At 46.2% G+C, this 10,133-nt stretch overlaps 1 protein-coding gene across 3 annotated transcripts in view; it reads left to right on the forward strand.

Moving 5' to 3' along the window:
* Positions 1-1,008, forward strand: part of LOC135388697 (high affinity cAMP-specific and IBMX-insensitive 3',5'-cyclic phosphodiesterase 8B-like) — a 259,486-nt gene extending 258,478 nt beyond the window's left edge. For all 3 annotated transcript variants that reach the window (XM_064618419.1, XM_064618420.1, XM_064618421.1), the window contains one exon: positions 629-1,008. In XM_064618419.1, the coding sequence (XP_064474489.1) occupies positions 629-714 (86 nt within the window). In that variant the 3' untranslated portion in view covers positions 715-1,008. The remainder of the gene's footprint in view (positions 1-628) is intronic.
* Positions 1,009-10,133: the final 9,125 nt, after the last annotated feature.

Genomic DNA, 10,133 nt, shown 5'->3' on the forward strand with positions numbered 1-10,133 from the left:
CGCTCTCGGAGCATGTCATCGTCTTTTTCGTCACACCATAATGCACACTCTATAGGGCGTCTTGCGCGTTTCTGCTTTTAAACAGCAGGCGAACGCGAAAGAGACGGTGCTTTTTCGAATTTTTTCAACGTCCATAACGATATACAGGTGGTGTGTGCAGAAACACCTAAGTGGTCATTTGCACACGTAACTCGTGACCTGCTTACCAGACTGACTTCCGGTGGCGCACAACGACGCATTTGTGCGAGCGGAAGTTACAGAAAAACCGCGGGAATTGACCTCTGCGTAGCAAAATAAACCTAGTGGCGCGAACTTTCGCTTCCGTGCATTAGAATTGGTTATACCGATGACAACGTAGCGGTTTAGGGAGAGCTGTGTGCAGGTACCGCTAGGGGGCCCCACCGGTGCCGTATTATGTGCAGGAACGGAAACGATGTACCATATGTACGCCCATTTCTGTTACACACCGGTAGCGCCCCTGGCGGCGCCTGCACACATCCAAAAACGCACCACACTCATCCAAAGATGCGCCTATAGTTAAATCCTTTCGATATTCCACATCGTATATTTGTAACAGACTGAGTATCAATGCCATCACTGATGCGAAGCACTCTTCCTCCTTTCGCAGACTTCGGCGAGTTTCCTGAGCTTATGGAGTACATAGAGAAGAACTTTATTTATTGGAAGGACAAAGAGACGAACAGAGCCAATTGAACCACCGAGCCCACACCCTGAAGCACCCTCCATTCCAACCATGCTCACCGGGAAAAGCGTCCAAACCCTCTTCCTTTTCGTGCGTGCGTGCGTGCGTGTGTGAGAAAACTTAAGTGAAGGCTCGAGTCGGCCAACCCTGTGTACTCTCCTGCCGCCTATACCAGTGACGTATGGCAATCCACGTGACCTCATCAGTCAGGAACCGAGTATTTTAGATGTACAAAAACAAAAGGGCTACCTTTTCTGCCGGAATGAAAAGGACAGTGAATATACATATCGTTTCTTATGCACAAAGATGTCTATACGTACAGTTAGTAGTTCTGTGCTAGGTTCTGACCGCCTGTCGAGTGCGGGAGAGTCGACCATTAGCCAGGGATTATTAGTGCGGCCTGCCCTTTGTCCATAGCGGACGTCGTGGTACGGTTCAGATATTTTTGTTGCAGGATGGAGCTATGAAGGGATTTGTCATGGGATGTGGGAGAACTTCCGTGTATATAGGGTTCCGCGTTTTCGGATTTAATCGAAAAACACCGAAAACATACGCCGGGTAAGTTTTGCCTCATTCGGTTTTAATAGAAAAACACCGGATACAGAAGGACATTCTAAGACATGACAGAGATACATTGCTGCACATGCCCTGCAAGTTGTTGATGCAGATCAGAAAACCATACAGAAATACGATGGTTGTGAAAAATGTCCATTTGTCCGTTATTTGCGTTTATTTTTTCGTTATCCGTAAAACGCCACCGCAGCGAACAGCGCCACGTTGAACGAGCGTCGTGCGGAAATAATATATTGGGATTTCTATGCGCCGGTAACTGTCGGGTAAAACCATGTACGCGCCAGGAAAAACACCGAAAAACGCCGATTTCGTGGAAACCAATAAACACCGAAAAACATACGCCGAATGTGCGCAAGAATAAAAAACGAAAACTCTGAACCCTAATTTTACACGGTATCTGGCGCGGCGATCCATGTCTGAAGGAAGGTCCTGGAAGGCCTGCAAGGTCTTTCCAGGCTTAGATTCCCGCGGCGATCTCTTCATAGCTCCCACTAGGGTATAGAAAGCGGTTTATGTTCCCAAGATGGGCATTTGCATGTGAACATGGCGAGTGATTAATGCGCACAGGATCGCCAAAACTTGTCGTATTGCCAAAAACAATGAGCCGAGCACCTTTAAACGCGTCTTCCTCCCATTCTTGTCTTTTCACACGAATCACCCGAGTGGACGGAATTTAATCCCGAGTCATACGTAACCCAGAATGGGATCATGTACAGTTGGCGGGCGAGTGATATTTCTGCAGTATGATGGTGTCTGAAGCGTATATGTTGTCTCTCTGCACGTGCCAGCGCAACGCTCGGCGGCTGTTCGTCACTGTGTGGAAAGGTACGCCACGTGGCGAGATGAGTGTAAATTCCGCGATTCGAGCCGAAGGACAGGAAATGTGGCCTGCAAAGGTCATACTTCGTATTGTTTCGGCGTTACACGGTTTACGGTAGGTGACCCGGGTCGCGAGTGTTCGGTTACTTTAGTGTCGCGGCCCTATCAAAATAACCATCCACGACATATTTTTTTAAAAATGATTTTCGTCCAATTTCTTCTGCCAACAGAACGAGACACTCTTCAGTGTATGCAAGACTGTCTTCAGCATATATCGGACGAAAACGATGTGCGAAAAGCACCACGGTCGATTCATTTGTTTACGCAGATGTCACAGCTTGAATGACAATATAGCGGGGAGTTCTTTTGACAGAGGTCCACATCACCTTTCTAGTCCGTGTAGGCATTTCCTACAGAATTTGTCGAATCGGGCAGGTGGGTTTTGATTGCAACCTCCGCTTGGATAAAGAACATGTTCCACTTGCCACCTTCCCTATTTTCTGATAAAAAAAAATCCAAGTGGGCCACATAACCCTGAGCTTGAAGTAGGAGAGGAGTTTGAAAAAAAGGCAGGCAGGCAAGGATGCTCTTTTTGTTGTCGTCGTTCGGCCAAGGTTATGTCGCAAACATCGTCCTTGTCTATTACTTCTAGTTCCAAAATGTGTTTCCGCTGTTCAGACTCTGCCCGAGTTCGTATAACCACTTCTCCTTTCTCGGCTTCAAAATTGAATCGTTAGGAATCTTCAAAAGCGGTACGACCTCTCAAATCCTCAAACAAGCCCAACGCATACTTCGTTATTCAATGGCCCAGCCCTCGTGAGTCGAAGTTTCCCCGTCATCAGCCGCTGAGTCGCGGCGCTCGGCCGTGCACTCCATTTCTCTCTCATTCTCTCGTGCTCACTCATGTCGGATGAAAATAGAGTCCATCGTATTTTGCACAAACTCTCGACACACAGTCGTCGTTCTAACGCGCTCGTGACCTTATATGCGTAGAACCGGTGAACTTAAAGTTAATGCAAGCTTTGTTGTCCACACTCTGTATTAGTAGATAACCCGCACGCACGGCGGCGCAACGACGACAATCATCTCCCATTCTCTTTCGTTCCTGCATAAAATATGCACGTGCTGCGAGTTATTCGCGGGTCAGGTCAGTATTCAACGAGCAATATTGTGGGTTTGAAATTTCGCGGACGACGACGTAGGGCCACGACGAACTTCGTTATAGAGACGTTGTCATAGATGTGTACACGTTCCATCGTGAAATTTTGAAAGCCAGAAGAAAGGCAAATGGCAGCAATAGACGACGGCACAATACTTATCGTGATAAGGTTTATCGTTTGCACTTTTGCAAGGACACATCTCCAGCAGGACATGTATAGAAGTGCTACGTAAGCCTGAGTAGAAACGAAGAAACAAGGAGTGGTAATGACATGGTCGCTTTAACTTATAGTAGGTGGTAGATAGAACACCCCCCGCATTAACTTGAAAAAAAAAAATCTAGATTGTTTCTAAGAATTCTGGAAGTGGAAGCTTCGAAAGTTTTATCGCATAATTTACTGAACATTTCTCGTATGGCTTTGCGACTGTGCTGTTGCCACGTTGCTGAACCGATATTAATGCACGTGTGGCAACCACCAAAAATTACGCACCTCGTAAATGCGCAGTTCGGTTGATTTAAACGGAACAAGTGGGGCATTTCTCTTTTGCACAATAAAAAAAAAATGCCACTTAACCATTGAGGCGATGCGCCGGGATAAAGCAGCAGCCATCACAATTCATCAGTTGTACATGAAAATGCAATTCAAGTACCGTACCCATGTGCCATAACGCTGTCCCTACTTGCCCAGAGCCTACTATAGTTCCAAGGTACATTGGCGACCGACGTCCGTCGATGACCGATAGAACGTATTTTACGTGTATGCCACCGTACCGCTCGCCTCTGAAAACTTCACCATATAACGTACTCAAGACAAACCAGCACACAGAACAATATGGCTCTGTCTCCTGATTTCCTGAAGACGAGGGCCGTTCAGCATTCCTGTTATGCTTTGAGGTACCATAGGCTGCTCTAGTATAGGTTACCCAAACGCCGTGGAGCGCTGAAGAGACAATATGAGTCGTCACCGAATCTGAATGCTGTTGTACCTGGATGTGTTATGCGGTGAAGTTCTCTTAATAGAGTGGAGGAATATATTATATACGGAGCTCTAACCACAAGTGAACTGACAGAAGAAATAAAGACCTAAGAAGAAATAAAAGTCCTGCCCGTCTCCTGTTACACTGGGAACTGAAATTATGAATTTCGTTCATTGTCTGTCAAGTGAAACCCCTTTACTATATATATCGTTGTTGCGCCGCCGTGCACTCCTTCGTCCTATTCGACGTTATTTCCTATGTATTGCGTATTACAAGGGACAGCATTGCTGGAAAGTTCAGAGCCCCCTTCCCCAAAACTTCTGAGATGCCTCGTTACTAGCGAATGAATAAAATGTTGTTAAAAAAAAGAAGTGTCTGTGTGTTTTTCTTTCTTTTTTTTTTACTTTCTCGCGTACTGCATGTGAGAGTCACAGACATGTCGAGCCAAGGAGAGCGTGGCATTCGACCTTGACAAAACCGTTGATTAGAACCGGCGCTCAATAGACATCTCCCTGTTTCTAAACAAATAACGTCATAGTGTTCGACAGCGCCACCAATTTGGTAGACTTGAACTACGCTCGAAGCTAGGGGCGAACAAGGTCGCGCCCGAAAGCCGCGGTCTTGAGGGGATTACAATGGTCCCTGAAAGGGACGCCGACCTTCGGTCCTACTTTTCTTTCAATAGGAGGCAGCGAACAAGTGCTCATTCATGGAGCCCTTCCGATTTGTTTCGGTTTCAGTCTGTCTACCAACGTCATCATGACGTTTCTCGGGTAGAGGTTTATATAGCGTCTTTCTGAAATGTCGCTTAGTCGTCCCTCTGAGGAACCTGCCTTCTGTATAGCGGTGATGGTCAGTCGATGGCCGTTGGCCAGTGATGGGCAGTACTTGAAGTACCAAGGACTCAAGTACTACTTTAAGTACATTTCGGAGTACGTGCACCTTACTTTAAGTGCATTTCTAATTGTGTACCTTGTACTGTATTTTAAGTACTCTCCCCGTCAAGTACTCATGTACCCGCGTGGAAATACAAAGACAAAAATATGGAGTCCCAGTGGAATCCTACGGAATATCCCAGTGAGTTTTATTTCTAGAAGCAGTATTTTTGAACAAGAAAATCGATTTCTGTCCTTTTTCTTCATAGTAGACCGAGAGATTCGAGGATGAATGAATCAGCAAAATGAAAACACTTTCACTAACACCAGCCTGGAGCAGCTGTAAACGAAAATTATATCTGCTCGAGTTCGTGGGTAAGCACTAAACTAGCTAGACTTCAGAACTAGCGCTTGCAAAAAAAAAATTCTTATATTGTCATTTAGCCAATCAAAACACAAGCACTTTAGGAAATTTTGTCACCACCAAATGGTGACACATGCGCTGTGTAAGCTAACTTTGCGATGTAGAAGAGGGAAAATACAGTGAAAAAAAAAAAAGCTAGACTAAGGCAGAGACGGAACACACACTCTTCCTTAGTCCCATTTTATGCATTTTCTCTTCACGGTGTACAGTTGGCATCAGAGTTAACTTGGACGCCATTCCGCCCTGCGGACCCTGGTGGTGCTTAGTAGAAATAACGGCAGAGGAGGTATCGTTCAGTCTATTTACAGTGAGAGGGGTAGACCCTCGTTATGAAGGCGTCCAGGGTGGCTCTCTACCCGCCTCGCAGACTGGAGCGGCGTTTAAGTTAACCTTGACGCGACCTGTACCAGCTTGACTATAGATTACTGCCCTAAGTACATTTGAAATGTGGTACTTTGTACTTTACTTCAAGTATACCATTGATGCATGGCACTTTGTACTTTACTTTAGGTACAATTTTGGGTACTTTGCCCATCACTGGCGACCCAATCCATGCACGCATCGCTCCTGGTGGCGTGAGACGATATGATGAGAAGACGACGAAGCAATGATGACAAATTAACAAAACTTGGGCGTAGCTGGCATTTTTTGAGGATATAGCAGGATAACATTTGTTTTGAATGGTATAGCCTGATCCTGTGGAAGCACACAACACGTGATGCACCCCAAAAACTACACGAAAACTTGTTAAGCCATATTCGTAACACGCCATGTTTTCATGCCAACTATCATGGCGACGCTCGTACAGTTCGACGCAACACATTACAAGCATTGCGAGAAGCCTCAAAGCGCATGCGCCGACACCGGCAAAGAGAAAGATGTTGGGGACGGAGCACTGATACGGAGAGCGTGACACGTGAGTTCTTCATCGTCATCCACACGAAACCATCTTTCTTCGTGCGTCCAACTATAGTCCAACAGCGCTAATGCAAAGCTCCCGCGTCCTTCGGTGACGCTTTTACGGTGGGAAACGGAAGAATCATACACCGACATTTATGCATTTCATGTTTCGGCAGTAGACATATTATAGGCATTGCGAGAAAAAGCTTCGCCAACTCGCGTCACAGCCAACAGCACGTTTTCATCTCAACAAACATGGCGTAGCCATTCGCGTAGCCAGAAATGGTCCATTGCCTTGCGGTAGTTCATCACTTTGTCATGAATTGAGCCCCAAGAGACAGTGCGGGTACGTGGGTTAGCGGCAGCGATACGTGCATCAAGGCAGAAGAGAACGTGCAGCGATCCTCGATAAGATACGAGAGCGACCTTGGACCCGACAGGCTGCTAACACCAACACCGACTTGGTGGAATGTTGAGGTTAACATACCTGGCCGTGAAATGTCGTCCGCATATCCTATCGTATTTGATGGGCTGCCAAGAGTTGCCGTCTGTGCTTTTCTTTTTCAATGCGCTTATCCGTGAGCCTCGCTGTGTGGGTTCAGTCGTTTGCACGGAAAGAATAGAGCCAAACTTCTCGCGCTTGCTGTACTTTGCTTTGAAACTACTGAACGAACATGCTACTGCCATCTTTATCAGAAAGCCTTCCGCTCCAAAGGTTCACGAATGTAGCCTCTCACCGCAAAAATGTGCAATCCGGTACCACGTGGGTACGTAAGGGAACGTGAGGCACAGTGAGGCATGGGGCAGAGTGTTACATTGCCGATATCTGCTTTATTCGGGAACCTTAGAAAAGGGAAACTGTAACTGTGTTCGTCCAACAGTGCGACATCGTCAGCAGTTCACGTTACAAATGATGGAGCCTTTGCCAGTTAGGCAAATCGTATTGGTATTAATTACCCCCCCCCCCCCGCGTATTGGTGGACGTATTTCGACGAGGAAAAAATATTTCGGTGACATTTCTTTGTGGTATAAAACAATAGCGACTTGAATCCTACGCGTTATGACTGTAGTCAGGGCCGGCGGTGTGGGGGGGAGCGAGTAAGGCGGCCGCCTTAAGCCCCGCGCTTGCATAGGCCCCGCGATTACTTTTTTTAAAATATCAAGTATGCACTTAATCGTGTGAAACAGGCCCCGCGATGTGCCTTTGCCTCAGGCCCCGCACACCCCTATCACCGGCCCTGACTACAGTAGATGAAAGGGGAATCAAAAGATGACGTGCAGTTTGCTCGCGCTCAGCCACGTGCTGATACGCCCATCTCAATAGCTGAATGATGGGGCGCGGTGTTACGGGAGCACATGGGGCATACTGAAGCAGTGTACCTACTCCAGGGCGATGAATAGTGCGGCTCCTATATAAAGTCGGGTTTCTGACAGGAGAAAATGCCGCGGGGGAATACGAAGTTAGTTTTCTGAGGCAGAGCAAGAAAAGACCGAATTCGTTTGTCGAGCCCTGTTACATGTTCCAAGTCGACTTTGCATCAATTAACTCGTTGTATGCTCTTGGTATATCATGCTCTCCTACTGGCTGTAACACGCTTGCAGAGCCTGGGATACGCAGTTACAAGAGTTAGCGGTCTATATTTTCGCAATTTGTCGGAGTATCTCTTCAAAAACGACGTTTATTTTGTATGATCGGTATAAAACAAGATTTGTCCTTGTTAGCCAGTGGAGTTAGAAATGCTGAGTTTTCTTTCCTGTACAAGAATACAAAAAAAAACGACAAACTTTTCGTCTCATTGTGCCTCACGTTCCCCTACACATGGCAGACGACGAATGACAACCAATTAGTTTCGCCAAAGTGCCGATATGATACGCCACCGTCTTGCGCATGCTCCGTCGACGTTTTATGAGGCCCATTGAATGGTGGCAGTTGAAGAAAAGGCACCAGCAGTGCTATTCGAACCCACATACTCTGATTGCCGGTCAGAGATGCTACCAATTACGTCCTTAACATCAACCGTTTCAGACCTCCTTGGCCGCTTAATTATACATGCATGCATACAGACATAAATGCATACATGCATATATACATACATACATACATGCACGCACACAGACACACACACACATACATACATACATACATACACGCACGCACGCACGCACGCGCACACACACACACACACACTCACACTCACACTCACACACACACACACACACACACACATACATACATACATACATACATACATACATACATACATACATACATACATACATATTTATCAGGCATCCTTCTTTCAACCTCTGAGCCCCACTGTCTTAAGTCCTCGTGTTTCAAGTTTTCGTTCTATCTGCCCAAATTCCGCTTGGCTTGAGTTCGAGGTGAGTTCACTGTGACACGTCATAACATCTTTCAGCACTCACTGGGTGTTAAACCCATTTATGATTGTAAATCATAAATGGGTTGGAAATGAATACCTTAATAATATACATATTGAATGAATACGTGATTGATATATATTGATAATGATACTTGATATGGTGATATATATGGGGTTGAACAATGAACCTTTTTCACAACGCTTCTGCGCATGATCTGTGACACCGACGGCACCAAAGAGGGTTCCCTACATGTTCAATAGATGGCGCCAAGATGGTGCGGGCTGCGTTTTGGCGCGCGCCAAGCCTGTTTCGCTGGTCAGCCGCTAGGATACGACGCGAGTGTGAAAAAAGTCCATTGATAATCACGCTGTAAGGAAAAATACGCGACAGGAACTAGTACGAACTAGTACGAAAAAGTAAAGGTGGTGGTGGTGGTTAGAGTCACTTATTTAGTGACTCTAGTGATTATAGTGCTGAAAGAGCTCGGAGTTTTCGGCACACGACAACACAACACCGACAACACCAATGCACGACAACACCTTTGAATAACAAGATAAGAACGAGAGAAGCAAGTAAACAAAGCGGAAACTCAGAAAAAAAAACTAACACTGGTATTGCGGATAAAGAAAGCGAGAAAGGGAGCTACGGAAAACTGCATGGTCATCAATAGTCGCGATTGGTGATGGGAGGTTGTTCCACACAATGGTAGTGGTGAAAAAAAAAATGATTTAGAGAATGCGTTAGTAATACAGTGGAACCGAGTGACCTTGTTACTGTGATCGAAGCGAGGGAAAATGACACTCGAGCGAGTGATGGGTGATTGCTGAGAAGGCAAAGTGAACAAAAATCTATGGAAGAGGGTTTATCTGGCAAAGCGACGACCATGTTCGAGTGGCTCGAGGAACGCGGAAACGGAAGTAGCGGAAGAGTAGTCGTTGACAATGAAGCGGGCAGCGCGATTTTGAATGGCTTCGATGGCTTCACATAGATAGTTTTAGGGAGGGTCCCATATTGTGGGTGCGTACTCGAGCTTGCTTCGTACCAGAGTGGTGAAAGTTAGAAGTTTGAGATGAGCAGGTGCAAATCTTAGAGTGCGTCTGATAAAGCCCAAGGAGCGAGAAGCGTTGGACATGATGTGATTAATGTGTTCGTTCCAAGTTAAGTTAGAAGAGAGGTGAACGCCAAGATATTTGTAGGAATCTGCTCGTGTTAATGCAATGCGTTAATTGCGTAGCGGAAAGGAGGGAGAAAGGAGGCACGTCGGCGAGAAAATGACACGATGCAGCACTTAGATGTATTCAGGGGCATTTGTCACTCG

The sequence above is a fragment of the Ornithodoros turicata genome, chromosome 3, assembly GCF_037126465.1.
Source record: "Ornithodoros turicata isolate Travis chromosome 3, ASM3712646v1, whole genome shotgun sequence".
In the NCBI taxonomy this organism is placed as follows: Eukaryota; Metazoa; Arthropoda; class Arachnida; order Ixodida; family Argasidae; genus Ornithodoros; species Ornithodoros turicata.